Consider the following 20,566-nt stretch of genomic DNA (forward strand, 5'->3'; position numbering starts at 1 on the left):
ATAAACTGCGGAGCCAATTTTCCTAGGTTACTCTCATGTCCTACAATTATGAAGGAAGCTACTTTGATATAGCTATTCACTTCTGTACAGAATATGGAAGATTCTATGGCTTTACTGTAAGAAAAAAAATGAAGTGAAAAGATTCTAATGGTAATTTGTGGCATAGGTGTCTTGATTGTGAATTATCTGGCTCTGAACCAAAAGAGAATAACCGTATCAGTAAGTGAGAAAACAATCAGGTATTAACTTGGGTTAGGGTTAGGGTTAGGATTAGGGTCAGGTATTAGGGTCAGTTAGGGTTAGGATTAGGTTTGGGTTAGGATTTGTGATAACTTTAAAAAATAACTAGGATTTTGCATTGACTAACCATATAATTTTTTTCTATAGATTTATCACGTATAAGTATGCTAAAGCACATTGTAATCAACCTCGTAATCAGTCTAAAAGGAAATTACAGGTGATGGAAAATAAGGAGCAAAAAGAAATAATTAGTGTAAATTATAATAGTAAAATATTGTTTAGTTCTGATGATGTAATTTATTCAACTGACGAAATTTTAGAACCACTTAAGCATTTAGGAAAAGGTGGACCATCTAGTAAACGTTTGTAATCATCAGTTGAAAGGTAAAAATAAAGAAAATCAAAGGGCTATAGATGAGGGTTATTGTTGTAGACGATGGGGTGATATGGTTCATACTTCATAATGTTAGAACGGGACCCGATCAAAGACTGACAATCAAAAGACTGACATGCTGGCCCGCATTATTGTCGGCCTTTTGATTGTCGACCTTTCATACCAGACCCTGTTAGAACATGTAAAATAACTTAATAATTTAACAGCAATTAATAATAATTATGCTTACTTATATTACTAATTTCAATAATCATATTGTAACTTGATATATTATAATATAATAATAGTCATGTGATCATCCTGTGAATTTAACGGGGTTATTAATAAAAAATTTCTATTTTTATTTACTCATTTATTAAAAATAATAAAGTGGTTTACGTAATTTACTAATTATAAATTATCTAATTATCCTATTAAATATTCTTCTGCTGCGTTACCTTCCATTAAAATAAAAATGATGCAAGTAATTCTTAATATTGATAATTACAATAATTTTTGCTGCAACTAGCCATGTGTTGAAAAGCGCCCCGTAAATCTAATCACCATTGAACCATTAATCTTGACGAGAATATAATAGTAAATACTGTATATTGTATATTGTTGTACAATGTACATCGTGTAAAAATGTAAAATGGAAGAAAATAAATCAGTCATCCTGCTCCCACTTTAATACGAAAAGTAGTGAGCATAGTACGGTTATGCAACGAATAATTTTCAAAATAAAAATTTGATATGTGAACACATTCTTTACATCAATATTTGTCATAGAATGATTTTTATTTTACTCAACACATTATATTTGAATTTAAAATAGAAAATCTCGCCTCTTGAAAAAAACCAAATATACTCTTTTTTTATAATAAAATTTACGATCAGTTTGTATAATTATATGTTGAACTGATGAAGAAAACGTTTTTGAAAGTTCATTTCAGTCATTTGGATAATATCCAATCACATGATTTTAATCAAAAAAAAAATAAGTATAATGATCGGGTCATTTGTCATTTGTCATCTTTCATTTGCTGAATACTGTTTAAAACGGTATACCAAATTGAAACAAGCGTAAAAAAATTTGGGTAGCATCAAAAGCAAAGTAAAGCATAACCTCATAATTATAATTTTGTTATTTTCATTTTTAAATAAAGAAAGTGTAAATGGAATTTAAAGAATTTTTTCCAGCAATTGCATTCCTCAACATAATTCATTGAATATTTATGTTGTAATAATATATACTGTACAATTATAGTACATATATATTTTTCGTTAAAGAATATACTATTATTTAGCGCAAAAAAACACGCGTTTAAATCGATCGGATTTTATCCATGATGTACTAATATAAGCTGTGAGGTGAGTTTATAAAAATTATGAATAATTTAATTTTAAATTTTCGATATCATCTACTCAATATTATACGAATTAAAGGTACTCCATTAGTTAAATAATTATTTATTTTATCATATTACCGATCACGTTTTCAATATGTATATGTATGAATGAATACATAATAAAAATACTTAAGATTGTAATGAATTTTTTTTTATTTTTCACGACATGATAATTATACAATATATAAAAAACTTTTTAGGTATAAATAACTGATAACTTGAATTTTGATGATAAAACTACATATTATGAAATAATAATGATAATATGATAAAAGTATGCTAATAATTAAATAAATAAACAAAAGCTAATAAATAATCTTTCACAAAAAAAAAAATTTTGAAATAAAATTAATTAATTTCCGTGGCATTATTATAATTATTTATTTACTAATAAAATATATACATCGTATATATTACCTTTTTTAATTTGGAATCTCCATTTCTGCCAGCAGAGAATCTTGAAGATATGAAGTAATGATAGGTGAATTAATGGGTTTTGGTAAATCACTAAATATGAATGGCCTACTAATGTATATTGCACCAGGATTTTTCTCAAATGAAGTTGAAATACTTGGTATTTCTTTATCAGCTTCTTCAAAAATAGCTTTAATTTCTTTTCCCTTATAACCAAATTTCTTTATATCTTGACAATTTCCATACGTAGAATTATGCCAAAAATGTAGTATGTTATATAATTCACTTGCAGTTGGTCTTTGATCAGGATTGGCATTCATACATTTATAAGCCAATGTTTTGTAAACTTCAGGGGTTCCTTTTCCAAATTCTGGTCTGAGTCCATTGCATATATCTAATGCTAATTTAATATCATGTTTTCTTTTATAAAAAGGTGGCACCCCAGACGATAATTCTGTCATTATTACACCAAAACTATAAATATCAGATGATGATGTATATAATTTAGTATTTAAAACTTCTGGAGAAATATATGGTAGTACACCACATATTTTATTATCTGATTTTTGTTTATTTGATGGTCCAGCGGACAGTCCAAAATCTGAAATATAAGAAATATTTTCGTTATCTTCATAATTCAATAGTATATTTCCACTATGAAAATCTTTATGAATATATCCTAATTCATGTAAATTTTTAAGGTCGTATGCTGAATTCATTAAATTTAAAAGCTTATCTTCCCATAAAATTTTGTTGAAATTATTTGAAAGAACGCATCTTAAGTTTCCCTGGCTTGCATATTGCATAACCATCATAAATTCTATAGTATTCGGATCCCTGGTTATTCCATGAAAATTTAAAGAACCGGTGTTTGAATTGTACAAACCCCAATGTGTTTTAAGCTATTATAGAAATTAAATTAAATATAAATTAATTAATTTTAATTATTAGTAGGAATTTAATTGAAATAATTGAAAATATATACATTAGAATAAACTATTACCTCATTTAAATATTCATCCGACATGTTTTGTGATCCGTTTAATTTTTTCAAAGCAACTTTTATAGGTTCAGATTCTCCTTTTTTCCAACTCCCATTATTTCTAGTATATATTGCTTTACCATCAATCCATGTTGCGGAGTAAACTTTGGCAAACCCTCCTTCACCAATCTTTTTTATATCATTAAATCTATCATATGGTATCCATTCAAGAAATAATGGGTAATCATCATCATAATCATCATCATCATCATCAGAATATTTTGCATTATAAATTGTATTCTTGATAAATTCATCAATGTCAGAGTTTTCACTGGTCCACTCTTCAATTATGCAACGAGGAACACATTCTTTACACCATAACTTTTTGACTTTTGGTTTATAACAATTTTCATGATTAGAATTCATACTCATTTTTATGTTTTAAAAAAGTAAGTTTTTTCAAAAAAAATTGTTAAAAGGGAATTCAATGGTCAAAAAAAAAAAAATTTTTTGGGCGTTACTTTATACTATTTATACAATTAGAATAAAAAAGGTTAGTCGCAGAACATAGCCACATTCCTGATTTGTCGATCATACATGATGATCACTATCATTCTGCGGCGAAATACATCATAATTGATGATCATTTGTGTCGCAGTAATACATTACTATTGTTCGCGATTGTTGATTGTTTAGGCAGTTTAGTATATCGGAATATTCGGAATATCCGGAATTTTCGGTGCTCACTTGCATAAAGTTTGAAAGTTATTCTGGAATAGTACCATTTTTTGGTTTTTTAATTCGAAAATGAATGATTTTATTTCCAATTAGTAAAATAAGTTTATTCCATTTATTGATTACAAATGTATCAAAGTTAATCATTTTAAAATAAATTTTCAATATTTCCTCGCACTGTATATTGCCACCTCAACTTTGGCCTGTCCCAGACGATTTATTTTTTCTACTATAATAACTACTGAATTCACTAATAATATATTTGAATACTTATACCTCCCTTTCACCTTATCATATTAAATTAAAATTAATAATTTATATAAATATATATTTCGACATATAATTAATTTTCTGCATTATCTTTGTTATCATCTGTTTATTTATTAAATAATAAACATATACCATTAGTATTAGTAAATTAAATAAAAAACATATACCATTAGTAATATATATTGAATATAATAAAAAAAATGTTACCATTTAAATTTAATGAGTTAGAGATTTCTAAATCAATTAACTGAGAATCTTGAAAATCTATTCAAATAATAAAATTAGCAATTACTTTAATTATAGAAAAATATATTAAATATAATACCTATATTATTTTCTTCATCATTGATATATGAAGTAATAATAGACGAATTAACAGGTTTTGGCAAATTATTAAATGTGAATATTCTACTAGTGTAAATTGCATCAGGATTCTTTTCATATGAAATTAAAATATTTGGTATTTCTTTATCAGCTTCGTCAAATATAACTTTAATTTCTTTTCCTTTATAACCAAATACTTCTTTTTTTTGATATTCAGTATAACGAAAACTATTAATATCAGAAGAATGCCACCAAAAGTTTAATATATCGTACAATTCTTCTGCTGTTGGCCTTTGATTAAAAATGGCATTCATACATCTATAAGCTAATTTTTTATAAATTTCAGGAGTTCCTTTTCCAAATTCTGGTCTGAGTCCATTACATATTGCCAGTGATAAGCCAGTATTATGTTGTCTATTATGAAAGGGCGGTTTTCCGGATGACAATTCTGTCATAATTACACCAAAACTATAAATATCAGATGATAATATATATGGTTCTCCATTTAAAACTTCTGGAGCAATATATGGTAATACTCCACATATTTTATTATCTGATTTTTGTTCATTTGATGGTCCTGATAATCCAAAATCTGAAATATATGAAGTATTTTCATTGTTCTCATAGTTCAATAATATATTTCCACTATGAAAATCCTTGTGAAAATATCCTAATTTATGTAAATATTTTAGGTCTTGTGATAATCCATGTAAATAATTAATTTTGTCTTTCCACAAAATGTTTTTAAAATTACTTGAAAGAAAACATCTCAAATTTCCAATTTTCGCAAATTCGATAATCATCATAAATTCTTTAGTTTCCGGATCTTTAGTCATTCCATAAAATTTTAATGAATTTGTATATGATTTATTCAAATTCCAATGTGCTTTAAGCTTAATATTAAGTAAAATAAATAAATAAATTTATATTAATATTAATAAAAAATTCTAATATTATATAAATATATACCTCACTTAAATAATCAGCTGACATATTCTGTGAATTATTCAACCTTTTCAAAGCGACTTCTATGGGTTTAGGATTTGATTTTTTCCAACTTCCAAAATCTAGTTTATAATATTCTGCTTGTCCATCGATCCATGTTGCAGAGTATACTTGAGCAAATCCACCTACACCAATTCGTCTTATATCTTCGAATCTATCAAATTGTACCCATTCGAGAAATCTAGCATCATCTTTATCATAATTCTTTCTTGTATCATAAATTGTATCTTTGATAAATGTATCAATATCATGATTGCAACGAGGATCGCATTCTTTACACCATAATTCTTCAATAAATGGTTTGTTGCAATAAGAACAATTTTCATGATTTATGTTCGCTGAATCATGGTCTTTTTTATTAGTGATATTACATTCAGATTCTATAGAAACTTGAGTTACGTTATCTTTACTCATATTTAATTGTAAGTGTTACTCGAGTGGGCGTTACTTTATTTTATTCCAATCAATGAGAACGAAAAAGGAATTTAATTTCCAAAATTAGTTAGAGTAATAGATCAAAATTAGTATGCGTCATACAACAAATACAATTTGGATGTAGGATATTCTAAGGCAACTATGTGAAACAATGTGATCACGGATCTGATCATAAAATTTTTAATATACTTTTTTAACTAACATTGATAGACTTTTTCCATCTTTTTAAACAAACATCAGTGGGAATATAAATAATAAAAATCATGAATAATATTATTAGGGGCTATCAGCCAATTTAGCCATGTAAATACAAATAATCTAAAAATTTAAATAAATTGACACATATATGGTAATACTGATAAATTATATCTCAAATGTTACATTTTGTGAATTATTCAAATTAATATTTGTGCATCACAGCGTGTAATATAGTCATTTTTCCGATTTGTTCTCTGTGTTCTATTCAAATCCACACTTCTGCAATATACTGAATATACTGTATATTATATTGTAAGCATATTAGATCGTTCTATTTTTATTTATCTTAAAGCGACATATTAAAAAAACACATGGTTTAATGAATTAATATATGATATTCCAATATGAATCTTAATAATTAATTTTATACGAAAAAAAAAGATTATTTTATCAATATAGGGTAATTTCAGTTTTATTATAATATACTTATTATAAATAATTTTTAAACTGGCCAAAATTTTAAAACTTAGTCATTGACTAATAATCAGTTAAAATCTTAACTGATTTGCAACAATCGATGATACATTTTGTTAATAATGAGTATGCATGACTATCAATAAAAATTAAGAATATATAAATGCTTGTGGAAATAAAAAAAAAAATTTACAAACAGTTGTTTGCTTAATAAACTTCAACAACTTCTCTCTCTTTATACCTCTCTTTCTTTTAATAATAACGGTATAACCTTTCTCTTTTCATTTTCTCTTTCTTTCTTTTTTTTTTTTAAGATGACGCAAAAAAGGAAGTTAATAGAGCCATTAGCCTCGGAAAATTCAGCATCAAAAAGGAAGAAATTTACCGATTCAGGAAATTCGGCATCAAAAAGGAAGAAATTTGCCGATTCAAGGAAGAAATTTGGTAAAAAAAATTTTCCTTATAATTGATAAGATATAACATATATATCATATATATTAACTCTTTTTTTAACTCTTTTTTTTATTAGATATTAATGAAATAGATTTCAACCGTACTTACAACCTTGAGGAGTTTGAATTCATCAAAGACCACATTAAGGATAATTATCCCAACTTTGAGTTTGTAAATGGAAAACTAGTTCCTGTTTCATATTCTCCTATTGTATATGAAGCTATTGTACATGAAATATCTAGACAGCTTGGTAATTGGAATATTAATAATTCCAAGAATGGTGTTGTCACCACATCTAAAGGAGGTTTTGATTTTAACGTTTCTGGTGGTCAGAAAATTCGAGCACCAAACGTTACTTTTACACCTGCCAATATTTATCGTTCACTTGATGAAGAACAACTTTGGTCTTTTAATGGGCAACCCTTTACCCCTTTTTTTGTTGTTGAAGTTGCAAATCTCAAGAAAAAAGAAGTAGATAAAGAAATTGATACTAAATTTAAGAAGGAATATTTTGCAATTGGTACTTCTGTGGAGTTAGGATGGTTAATTGATCCATTGAATCGCATTATCCAGGTTTACAAAAGAAATAAGAATGGTGAACCTTATCGTAGAAAGCGGCCATGGGTTTATTTGGAAGGTGGTAAACATTTACCAGGTTTTACTTTAGAATTGTGGCCTATTGATGATATCATTGCTCAGGTAATAAATATATTATATGTTATAATAGTAGTTGTTAAATATCTCATTTTTAAAATTTCACTATTTTTTAGGAAATAAATTATGAAGATGATAGTAGCGAAGAAGAAGATGAAGAAGAATGCCCTTACTGTAATGCAAGTATTAAAGGCGCCTCTCAAATGGTAAAACATATACAAAATAAACATAATTGATGTACAGTACCGAAGATCTAATGAGAAATAATGAAAAGATAATTAATCAGAATGCTGGAAATATGAACCAAATGAACGACCAAATATACAGAAAATTGTTTCAACACTTAAATCAATAACGTTTATAGTATTATGCATTTATGATTTTAAATATGATTATTATACATTTATAGGATTTATATATTTATAGGATTTATGTTATATAGGATTTATGTTATTAACTATTCACTTTATTATTACTATTCTTTAATATTTATATATTTAGGTTTAGAATAACTACTATAAGCTTTATGACTTAGCAAACAGATGCTTTAAAATAAAATAAAAAATATTATTTTGCATTATTATAATATATATATATATGCTGTATATACAGTGGTGAGCAAAATTATTTGGAAAACTTTAATTAACTTTTTAGAGAAGCTATAATAATTTGATATTTACGCCAAGTGTGTGTACAAAATTACAAATGCAGGAATAATTAACTACCTAAAATAGTATAGGTAGGTAATATATTCGTGAATTGCCGAGTGGACCGTCTCGAATTCAAATTATTTTGTAAATTTTCAATCCGTATAATTTATTCAAACTTTTACATACGTTAAATAAATTCAGTCATTTATTACAATTATTAAAAATATTTAAAATTTAAAATTATGAGATCTTTTAGATCATTAAATGATTCGTTGATATCATCTATTGTAACTTATTTTGCCAATAAATTACTCGAAAATAAAAATTAATAGATACTGCAATAAACTTTACCGTTTATTGATACTTCACCAGAATTTAAAAAAGCAGAGAAAATATTTTATAATTTTTTTCCATACATAAATGTTGGTAATCATACAACGAAAAAATGTAGAAGTAAAAGTGCTTATCAAAAAAAATAAAAAAGAAGTGCATTAAGGTAAACTCAAAATGAAGATGCTTCTTTTGTTATGTCCAAATAAATCACCGATGACCTTAGCATGACTACAAACGAAATATTTCATCAGTAATTCGTATTACTCGATGAATGTGACACGTATTTTTTATTTTACAAAGGGCAACTTTTATTCGAAGAATTATTATAAATATCTACTTAGCAAGGGCGTGCAAGCATTTCACGAATATTCTAAACACATATATTTTTGTAACGTTAATCAGAGTTATCCTCTCGAAAAAAATGCAATCGAAATAAAGGTCTCAACAAATAAATTGAGAGTAGAGTCTTTTACAAAAGCACGTACCACTGTATTTTTCCTAATGAAAACCCTCCTAAGTATATATGGAAATTTGACCTCAGCTAATTGAATTTACTCAAATAGTGATATATTTAAAAGTGCAATGCCATGAGATTTAAACTATATACAATTAAAAAATTATCCTTCCTCATAACTTAATTTTATTAATTTAATAAAATATTTGTATCTTTATTAGAAATAAAATTTTCATTCCTTAACGTTCAACATTCCCGAATTCTCCAAATTTAATGGTTTTCATATTCTTAGGTTTCTGTTAATAAGCTTTTACGTTTTTTGACCAGGTTATAATGTATTATTTCTAACTATCCAACAGTTTCTTCGTAATTCCAATTGTAAGATTAGTAAGTAAATAAGAAAGAATTTTTATGTGCCTAAAAACTATTATTATTCGTTTCTAATACTTTTTCAGCTAAATTATTGATCATTATCATAAAATTCTACCTAATGTATTGGCCTATAATATTTTTTGCTACAGTTAATTCAGCCTGACTGATCAAAGTTTAAATTCAGTCTGCATCGAAATTCACATGACTGTGCTAAAAATTGACATGACAGGACTCAGAAAAATCATCAGATTGATATTTGTGTCATTTTTAGTTAATTTTTACTAGGTTTTTAAGCCATATCTTCCCATCCTCCTATTGTTTCGATAAAAAACCTGGTGACCACGATAGTATGAAGTTAAATTTCACTCAAATACTGCACTTCTTTTGACCCATAATCATAAATTTATTTTTTGCTGTCATTTTTCAATAAAATCTTTTATTTCAAGTTATTTTTTCTTATATAAAAGGTTGTGTAAAGATAGAATATTTATTTTGAGATGTGCAGCGTTGGATTAAGTATATTGCAATTTGATCTGCAAATATTTTAAAAGTCACTACACGTGACTGAAGTCACGTGAAATTTTCAAAAAATTTTGCTCACCACTGTATATATTTATACTGAAACATTTTTATAATGGCAGTCTAATAGAAAAGAAATCCAATAATTAGTCATAATTTGTAAATTTTTCCTGTCATAGATGGCAAGGTATCACACCTATTTTGTAATGTTAATTTTGGAAAATCTTGATGCAATAAGTCTAACCAGAATTATGCAATAAATAATTGCTAAATTGGGATACGTTTTAGTCAAATATTTTTATCTCATTTTTTTCATGCTATATTGGACACAGGGACCTTCATTGATTGGTGAAAATGGCCACTACATGGCCCAATCTCATCCAATCATTCAGTCCTGTTGTAGTGCCATAATTCCAGAATTAACTTTAATTTAAATAATAGAGTATTTCGGAATAGGGATCGTCTATATTTTGTGTAACATTAATAGTCCGAAGTAATTTAGATCGGAAATGAAGATCATCCTAATAATAATAATGATGTAATAAGTTACAATTAATTTATTATTATTTACGTTGATCAAAGGATCAACATGTAAATTATTATATAAACCCTAACTTTTTGACTTAGTATTAGCAGTTCCTTTTCTTTGGAAGTTCCTTTCCGTTTCTTTTAGTTCCTTTCAGTTCCTTTTAGTTCCTTTTAATTTCTTTTAATTCTTTTAATAAAAACTATTATTTTAATTATTATAATTATTTTATAATGTTCTGACGAAAATTTATGATTATATTATTTTATATTTAATAAATAACTGTGTTATAATGACATATTCTTACATAATAAAGAATAAACCTTTTATTAAATTATAAATTTTATGACTTTATGAGAGAGACGAAATTCTTGTGGCGACAGAGTGGCAGAAGCTGTCGTTGCACTGTGACCAATAGTATTTTGAAAAACATCAATAACAAACTTGAAACCAATTCTTACATTTATTTGTTTACATACATTTTCCAAGTTTTCCTATTTTAGTTAATAAATTCATATGCAAAGTGAGCCATGTCAAACACAAAGTATGATATATATATATAATACAAGACATATCATTTTTACTGAAATAACTTCAGATTAGCGTTGATACACATCATATATGATCAATTGTTTTGTTGGTACGACCTCGTGTGAAAAAAAATTCATATGAATAAGAGGATAAATTCAAAGAAAACCTTCTAAATAGTTTGTAACTCTAAACTTGTAATGTAGTATAAAATAATTAGTTTATTTAATCATTTTTCTTAAAATATATTTTAAACAATGGGTTTTAACTTCAAATAGCATGAAATTTATCAATTTAATCAGGACTTTATTAGAAGAAACTTTCATAGTTTAATATTATAACTGGTAATCCCTTTGAATTATAGGTTCACAATCATTATATTAGAAAACTTTTGACAAATTTATTATTTTCATTTATCATTTTAATATCAGAGAATAAGATTCTAAATTTATTTTCATTGCATTAGTAATTTTTAGAAATATAGGATAAGAAAAAGTTCTTGATACTTGAGTTATAAACATTACAAATCTTAAATTTCTATACTAATTCTATAAAAGGGTAATAATAGTCTGTATTTGCTGGTGCATTTATTAATTTCTCAAAACTTCCAAGATATTGTTTAAAATTCTTAATATATTCCCTATCCGGATGTTTATAATTTTCAAAAATCTTTTTTCGCGTAAATGATGGTTTGGGAATAGGAAAAGTGCATATTTCATATGCAGTGCTAACATGTAAACTATTCCCATCACTTTTAGCATGTTTTTTAAATTTAACCAACTCCAAATAATAAATATGATGAGAATGTACTAATCTTTCTTGAGTTCTCTTTAAAATTGGTTTAAAGTCTTCATCACATTCATATTCAATAATATCATCTATAATAAGCTTAGAAGATTCTTTAAAAATTGTTGGTAATAGATATTTTTCTGCAAGTATAAATGAGCCAAGAACTTTCTCAGTGAAATGTTCTTGAAGAAATACTTCACAAGAATTTAAGAGTTTTCTGATAATGTATTTATCAGATAAACGTAATAAATTATCAACATTATTCCAATAAACATACAATATGGTGTTAGGATAAATAAATGAAAGAATATCTTCAATTGAATTAGGTTCCTCATCAATGATTTCTAAAATAGGGATTGATCTTTCTTTTGATGAATCTTCTATAACTTTAATAATTTTATCTGAAGAAGGTGTCGCACAAGCAAATAAATCCTTGAAGAATTCAGAAGCAAGTGAAAGAATAGTTTTATGTACAAGAAAATTTGTATCTTTAACTTGGAGAATAATGTCACCATCCGTATAATAATGAAAAGTATGTTTTATGTATTTATCCATAATGAAATATTTAATTTTTATTCATAATAAAATATTTTAAGGCATTTTATATAAAAATATATATATATATGTATATATACATATAAAATCTTTTGTCAGTTTGAGTTCAAGTGTGTCAAGTCGTAATTAAAAAATTTCCGTAACACAAAATAAATATATGACGTAGTATCATGTCACAATTTGATATACTTGTTACTTGGGCGTTGATCAACATGAAAATCAAATGTTTATACTTACTTTTTTAACGTTAGAATTCAATTATAAGTATAAAACCTCAAAATAATAAAAAAATGTCATTTCAAAATACATGCAAAAGATGCGGTGAAGAATATACAGATATATATAATAAATGGTGTAAACATTGTATAATAAATTATTTGAAAAATAATTTTATAAATTGGTCTAGTGAAAATGAAAAACTTGATAATTTTATTCAACAATTGCAATTAAATATTGATGATTCATCTGATATAGTATTTGAATGGATACCATATAATCAATTTAATGATATTAAAGAAATAATTAAAAATGATCTTAATGTCATTTATTCAGCAATATGGAAAGATGGTCCATTATATCATGATAAAAATAATGAATGTATTAGAAAACCAAATAAAAATATCGTTTTAAAAAGTTTATTTAATTTACAAATTCTTTCTACCGAATTTCAAAATGAGGTACGAAAAATTTTTTATAAATTTAGTTCAAATTTCCTTGTTTAATATAATAATTTATTTACATTTTTTAATTTTTTTTTTTATATTTGTAGTTTAAAACATATTCAATAAATCCTTATAAGGAAAATGCTCTTTTAATATATGGAATCTCTCAACATCCTGATACGAAAGAGTATTTTATGGTTCTTCAGGATGATTATTGTAAAAGTTGTAATAATAAATATACAAGTGAGATATGGTGCTATCCATGTCAAATAAGCAAATTTAAGCAAAATTTTAATAATTGGACTAGCGGAAATAAAAAAATTGATGATTTTATTCAAGGAATGCAATTAAGCATGAATAGTAGTATTGATATACCATTTGAATGGATACCTTATGATCAATTTGATATTATAAAAGCAAGAGATAAAGATGATTCAGATGATTCTACTATAGTATATTCAGCAAAATGGAGGGATGGTCCATTACGTTATAATATTCATAAAATGGGATATATAAGAAATTCGAATCAAAAAGTTGATTTAAAATGTGTACATGATTCTCAAAGTATTATCGATGAATTCTTAAATGAGGTATGGATTTTTCTAAAAATTCAATTGTAATAATTGTAATATAATACTTATTATTTTATTCTTTATTATTAGGTCGCAACATATTCAACTGCATGGATAGTATCGCATCATAGTAGTAAAACTTCTAAAATATATGGAATATCCCAACATCCAAATACAAACGATTATATAATGGTTCTTCAAAGTAATTATTGCGAAAATTGTGATAAAAATTACGTAAGTAATAATGTAATGAATAAATGGTGTAAACCATGTCAAATAAACCATTTGAAAAAAAATCTTGCGAGCTGGTTTAGTGGAAACGAAGAAATCGATGATTTCATTCAAGGAATGCAATTAAAAATTAATTATCGTAATAATGTAGTATTTGAATGGATACCATACACTCAATTTTATGATATTAAAAAAATAGTCATTAGTGATTCTATTACTATATATTCAGCAATATGGGAGGATGGTCCATTATGTTACGACGAATATGACGAGAAATTAACAAGAGAATCTAATACAATGGTTACTTTGATATGCTTAAATAATTCAAACACTATTATTGATAAATTTTTAAAAGAGGTATGATAGCCTTTAATAAATTTGTTTTAAAATAATAATACTTTTTAGCGTATTTAATCTCTGTTTCTAATAGGTCGAAATACATTTAACAAGAACTCGTAATCACAATGATGACGACGATGATAAGTATGATGATAATGGTGATGTTAATGATGATGATGATGGTGTTGATGATGATGACGATAATAATACTAGTTTTCTTGAAATATATGGTATATCCCAAAATCTAGTCACAAAAGATTATATCATGATTTTTCAAGATGGACATTGTAAGAAATGCGGAAAAGAATATACTGATATAAAAAGTAAATGGTGTAAACAGTGTCAAATAAATGATTTTAGAGAAAATTTTATAAATTGGACGAGTCATAATAAAGAAATTGATAAATTTATTCAAAAATTGCAACTAGATATTAAGAATTATAATGATAAGATATTTGAATGGATACCATACAATCAATTTAAAAATATTCAAGAAATAAACAAAAGTAATTCTATTACAATATATAAAGCGATATGGAATGATGGTCCATTATATTATGATGATGATGAAAAGAAATGGATGAGAAACTCTAATAATAATGTTGCTTTAAAATGTTTATCAAATTCACAAATCATTGTTGATGAATTTTTAAATGAGGTACAAATTTCTAAGTTAATTTGAATTTTTTTTTTTTAAATAAATTATTAATATTTATTTTTTTTAAAAAATAGGTTAAAATGCATTTAGAAAATGATGACGATGACGACAATATTAATTTCCTTGAAATTTATGGAATATCACGAGATCCAGCCACAAAAGATTATGTTATGATCCTTCAAGATGGATATTGTGAAAAATGTGGTGAACAATATACTGATAAATGGCTTGAGTGGTGTAAACCATGTCTAATAAATCATTTACAATCAAATTTTACAAACTGGACTAGTGGAAATAAAAGAGTCGATATTCTTATTCAAGAAATACAATTACAAGTTGATAAATGGTATGATATAATATTTGAATGGATACCATTTGATCAATTTAGTGATTTTAAAGAAGTAGGTAGAGGTGGTTTTTCTAAAGTATATTCAGCAATATGGAAGGATGGCCCATTAGATTATGATATTGATAAAAAGGAATGGAGGAGACAACCCAATAAAAAAGTTGCTTTAAAATGTTTATTCAATTCAGAAAATATTAGTGATGCATTTTTAAATGAGGTGAGATTTCTTTAAATATAATATATTTCTATTTATTAGATTTACCCCTATTTATTAATAATATTTATCAATAGGTTAAGGCATATTCAAATACAATTACTGAAAAAATTCTTCAAATATATGGAATTTCTCAAAGTCCAAATACGAAAAATTATATTATAATTCTTCAATATGCAGAAAGTGGAGATTTTAATGATTGGATAGATAAAAATTATAAAAATTTTGATTGGAATAGTAGATTAGAAGTCTTATCTGGCCTTATTGATGGTCTTATTGATATACATGAAAAAAATTTAGTACATCGTGATTTTCATACGGGAAATATTTTATTTAGGTTTCAAGATGAAATCAATGTATGTATTTCAGACATGGGATTATGTAGAGAAGCTGATAATATGGATAAAACAAAAATTATTGGAGTTATGCCTTATGTAGCTCCTGAAGTATTAGAAACAAAGCCTTATACTCAAGCAGCAGATATATATAGCTTTGGTATGATCATGTATTTTATAGCAACTGGTGGAAGAAAACCTTTTGATGATTGCGCACATGATGTAGATTTGTCATATAGAATAACTTCCGGAATTAGACCTGAATTTGATGAATCAGAAGTACCAAAATATTATATTGATTTAATGAAAAAATGTTGGGATCCAAATCCTGCTAATAGACCAAGACTATCAGACATTAAAGAAATGATCGCATTATTTAGGGATTCATATCATCAAGATTATAAATTTCAAGAAGAACGCCACTACGAAATTGAAAAACAATTTAAAGAAGCAGAAATGCGTAGAAGATTGGACAATAAACGATCAACCACTCATCCTCAAGCTAATTATAAAGCTCGGGTACTAAATCCTTTTATAAAAGGTCTTCCAAAGGATGATAATAATAATGATATTAATAAAGTCAGTGATGAATTAGCAGTAGAAGATTTGTTTATTAATATGGAACATTCAGAATATAATAATAACGAATTAAGTGATATTATTGCAGTAGAAGATTTCCTAGTGCAGCAAATGATGCAAGACCAACAATGAAATAATTCGGTAGAATTATTAAATATTGAACAATAATTACTAAAAAATATATTTTTTATTATTATTTATTTTATATCAAGTAAGAGATTTATAAATTGTATGACACTGATTATAGAGGTTATGTAAACTTATTTTTTATATAATAAATTAGTTTATAATTGATCAAATTTATTTTATTAAAATGTTAAAATGATTTATACTATGTTAATTTTTATTGAGTAATTCATGAACAATATTTAAGGGTAGGATGTTCGATATGTTCCTATTTGGTTCGCCTTGCTAAAGCTATTTATATGTTAAAAAACATGTGATGGTGAATTTTTCTTTTAAATTTTGCGCTTGTGCATAATAATTTGATACTTTATGTTCAGTACTTTTTCTTGCTTTGTTAGTAACATGTATCTCTTTATTAGTATTCATAGTATTCATAAAAAATATATACATTCATAGAAATACATAGTATTAAAGTCACAGTAATGATGATCGTCCTTACACCTAATGCTTACAACGTTAGCGACGTTACACAATTAATTGACACGAATTGTGCCGACAATGTCGGACTCTACATTCCGCCGTTCCGAAAGTATAAATAATTGTGAAACACAAATACCTCTCTTTTTTTCTCTGCCTACAATATGTCATGTTCAAAAATATTTTCAGGAGATTTGCCCGAATTAACTTATAAAGTCTTAAAATATTTACAGAATAATTATTCAACTTTACACTCGTGCATTTTAGTTAACAGATTATGGTGTCGTTTAGTGATTCCATTATTATGGGAAAATCCATTTTCAATTCCTACCAAAAACTACAATTTTATTATAATTTATTCACATAATTCAAATAGTGATTTTAAAACAAAATTAATTGAATATAAAATTATTAATAATAATTCATTACCTCTGAATACACTGTTCAATTATCCTAGTTTTTTAAAATATTTGAGTATAAATAAAAAGTTTATTTATTCTGTTCAGAATTGGGTTGGAAATGCTATTAGAAAATCAAACCCCAAAAATTTATCTGATTTTAAAAGAAAGGTTGATATATTTGTATCGTTATTTAAAATATTTATTGAAAATGAAGTAAAATTACACACCCTTGAAATTGAATTCTCAAGTATTAATATTTCTACATATCTTAATAATATTTTTGAATTAATTTTACAAAATACAAATTTCATTCACAATATTAGAAATATAAATCTTTTTGTTGGTAGTTTATTTTGCAACATTAGTAATGAATATAATTTAATTAAAAATCGTATATCACAAATAATTAATTTACAACAAAATCTTAAAAAGATTTTAATAGATGATCGTAGTTTTCCTTTATATCGACCATTATTATTATCAAAAGATTCTAATTGTTCAAATACCTTAAATACAATTACATTCTATAAAGTCAATTTGAATTGTTTGAGTAAGAACATATTTGAACAATTAAATGTTTTAGAATCTATTCATTTCCTTCATTGTTATTCTTTAAGTAATAATTTTATTCAACAAATTATTAATTTGGCAAAACCATTTAAATTGAAATCTTTATTTATAGAAGTGAAACCACAACAATTTGAATCATTAGAATTATTATTACAAAAATCTGGCGATTACTTAGAAAATTTTGGAATTGTACTTAATCACGGTCTTGAAATTGTACTTAATATTCGTCCATTATATGAACAATTTTTAGTATTAATTACAAAATATTGTAAAAATATCAAATTTTTTGATTTTCATGGACCTGAAAGTATGAGTACTTATCAAATACTCTTATTGGTTAAAAATGTCAAACAAAATCTCAATTATCTTTCAATCAATATATGGTATGATAACAATGGTACTGGATGTAGTTCAATGGTATTATCAAATTTAGGATATTACCTTCCTTCTAAACTAGAATATTTATGTTTTGATCTTTATTACATTAAAGCAAATGAATTTGAGGAATTTCTAAAAAAATCTCAAAATACTTTTATTAAAAAATTATTAATCAATAGCATTGAAGGTCAAGATATCTTGCCTTCTATAAAAAAATATATCATGAAAAATAAAAGGGTTAAGTATTTGGCTATTAGTGATTCTTCCTGTGAATATACATTTGGTAGTTATAGTCATAATATTAAGGAGTTGTTTTCACTGAAATATGAGGTGGATGAATTTAGGTTATATAATATCGAAGTTCAAAGTTATTTGAATTTAAAGATTGACTCATATAATTATATAAAAGAAATTAATTAATTGTTTGGTAGTTAATAGGGATATTCTTTCATATATAGTAAAGTTGTTTAAGTATTCCTGTTACATTTATATATTTATGTTTATATATATAAAGTATTAAACATTCTTTATTTGATATAGTTTTGTTTAATACTGATTATAGAATATATGTAAAGTTATTTACTTATTTTAAATAAAGTTATTGTGATTATTAGGAAATTTTTTATTATTTTTATCAAACAAAAAATCCGAAATCACTGATATAAACAAGCATGAATTTTTTATCCTAAATTTGGTATTTGAGACGTAATAATTTATGCATATTATACTTATTATATATGTCATTATACGTACTTTATTTGTGATTTACCAATCAGTGTTATTTTTATACACACAGCGTACATTACTCTTATATAATAGACCAGGATGGATTGATTTAATATCAATAAATCTTCTATAATATATAAATAATTAATTTATTTTAGAAATTATAAAGAAACTTTAATTATTTAGATACACATTTATAATATTCATTTTTATAAGTTATTACTTAATCAATATTTCTTTATAAAATAATTAAATAATTAACGCCAATAAATAATTCCAGATTTTTTGTTCGTGAATATGTTTATAAAATTGGTTTCTCCTTTCAATGAAGGCGAAGTGTTGCTACATTTTTTTACATTGTGCCATTTTTTAAATTTACAATTGAAAAGTAGAATTACATTAGATTAATAATTTGGAAATACGAAATTCATATTTTTTTTTAAAAAAAAAAGATAAAATAAAACAAAATAAAATAGTGTTAATAAAACTTTGTACTGGTGTAAAGAAATCCTTCCTTAATTTATTAGATTCACAGCCACAAGTAAATAATACAAACACCTTTATGCTAAATAATAAGCATTTTGAATTTCAAAAGTGAATTAGTATCATGCAACTAAAATATTTACTATCAATGTAAATAAAGAATATTTTCCTCTGTTATTAATATTAATAAACAGAATTCTTTTAAAAAACTAGGAAACGGAAACAGTTATTAATGTTATTTATTTTATTTCGAAGAGAGGAATAACCAATGAAAAAAACATAATAGAAATTAACAACTACAAGTAGCGAAAAATCAATCTATTATGGTTATCAATCCCGCATAGCAAGACCTCACCCTCCGTGCGGCACTACTCTAACAGTAAAACTACGTTACTGATAAAGACCAGAAAAAAAGAAAGGAAAAAAAATAAGAACTCTATCTAAAAAAAAGAAATAAAATTAATAATATATCAGTAGCTATTGTTAGAGGTTATGAACTTTGTCCGTTGGGCTTATATAGAAAATAAAATATTATTAAAAATGTAAGAATGAAAAATAGATAAATCATTATCTAGAGTCGATAACCATGGCAGGTTATGAAGGAAATTTGATGAAGTTAGGTAAATCCATAATATATTACTCTCGGTATGTCATTTTGAGTCGTTGAGAGGGCATCGGTAGCCATTAATTGTATTGAGATTATTAAAATCGGATTGGTGTACTCGTCTATATGAGTCACGTGGCTAATTCTTATGATAGTTACTAAATGATTTTTTT

The 20,566-nt window shown here is 25.4% G+C and overlaps 5 protein-coding genes across 5 annotated transcripts; 2 read left to right on the top strand and 3 right to left on the bottom strand.

Moving 5' to 3' along the window:
• Positions 1–147: 147 nt before the first annotated feature.
• Positions 148–610, top strand: OCT59_004826 (uncharacterized protein; the record flags this gene model as incomplete). The annotated part of the gene is made up of 2 exons (XM_066137965.1): positions 148–239; positions 388–610. 2 exons carry the CDS (start codon positions 148–150, stop codon positions 608–610), a joined length of 315 nt encoding a protein of 104 aa, XP_065997156.1.
• A 1,543-nt stretch (positions 611–2,153) lies between these two features.
• OCT59_004827 (uncharacterized protein) lies at positions 2,154–3,911 on the bottom strand. Its single transcript, XM_025330050.2, has 2 exons — positions 3,440–3,911; positions 2,154–3,338 (listed from the first exon to the last, which is right to left on the bottom strand). Exons 1-2 carry the CDS (start codon positions 3,848–3,850, stop codon positions 2,445–2,447), a joined length of 1,305 nt encoding a protein of 434 aa, XP_025186040.1. The 5' UTR covers positions 3,851–3,911; the 3' UTR covers positions 2,154–2,444.
• A 585-nt stretch (positions 3,912–4,496) lies between these two features.
• On the bottom strand, positions 4,497–6,166 carry OCT59_004828 (uncharacterized protein; the record flags this gene model as incomplete). Its single annotated transcript, XM_066137967.1, has 5 exons — positions 4,497–4,525; positions 4,631–4,687; positions 4,749–5,072; positions 5,502–5,640; positions 5,717–6,166. The coding sequence occupies 5 exons, from the start codon at positions 6,164–6,166 to the stop codon at positions 4,497–4,499; spliced, it is 999 nt and encodes a 332-aa protein (XP_065997157.1).
• A 5,472-nt stretch (positions 6,167–11,638) lies between these two features.
• OCT59_004829 (uncharacterized protein) lies at positions 11,639–12,786 on the bottom strand. Its single transcript, XM_025324473.2, has one exon. It carries the CDS (start codon positions 12,690–12,692, stop codon positions 11,886–11,888), a length of 807 nt encoding a protein of 268 aa, XP_025186043.1. The 5' UTR covers positions 12,693–12,786; the 3' UTR covers positions 11,639–11,885.
• A 4,609-nt stretch (positions 12,787–17,395) lies between these two features.
• On the top strand, positions 17,396–19,000 carry OCT59_004830 (uncharacterized protein; the record flags this gene model as incomplete). The annotated part of the gene is made up of 1 exon (XM_066137968.1): positions 17,396–19,000. The coding sequence occupies one exon, from the start codon at positions 17,396–17,398 to the stop codon at positions 18,998–19,000; it is 1,605 nt and encodes a 534-aa protein (XP_065997158.1).
• Positions 19,001–20,566: the final 1,566 nt, after the last annotated feature.

The sequence above is a fragment of the Rhizophagus irregularis genome, chromosome 13, assembly GCF_026210795.1.
Source record: "Rhizophagus irregularis chromosome 13, complete sequence".
Classification (NCBI taxonomy): domain Eukaryota; kingdom Fungi; phylum Glomeromycota; class Glomeromycetes; order Glomerales; family Glomeraceae; genus Rhizophagus; species Rhizophagus irregularis.

Coding starts and splice junctions, on each gene's coding strand:
- OCT59_004827 (XM_025330050.2), bottom strand. CDS start 3,850: ATGAGTATGAATTCTAATCATGAAAATTGTTATAAACCAAAAGTCAAA. Junction 3,339..3,439: donor CGGATGAATATTTAAATGAG/GTAATAGTTTAT, acceptor TTTCTATAATAG/CTTAAAACACATTGGGGTTT.
- OCT59_004829 (XM_025324473.2), bottom strand. CDS start 12,692: ATGGATAAATACATAAAACATACTTTTCATTATTATACGGATGGTGAC.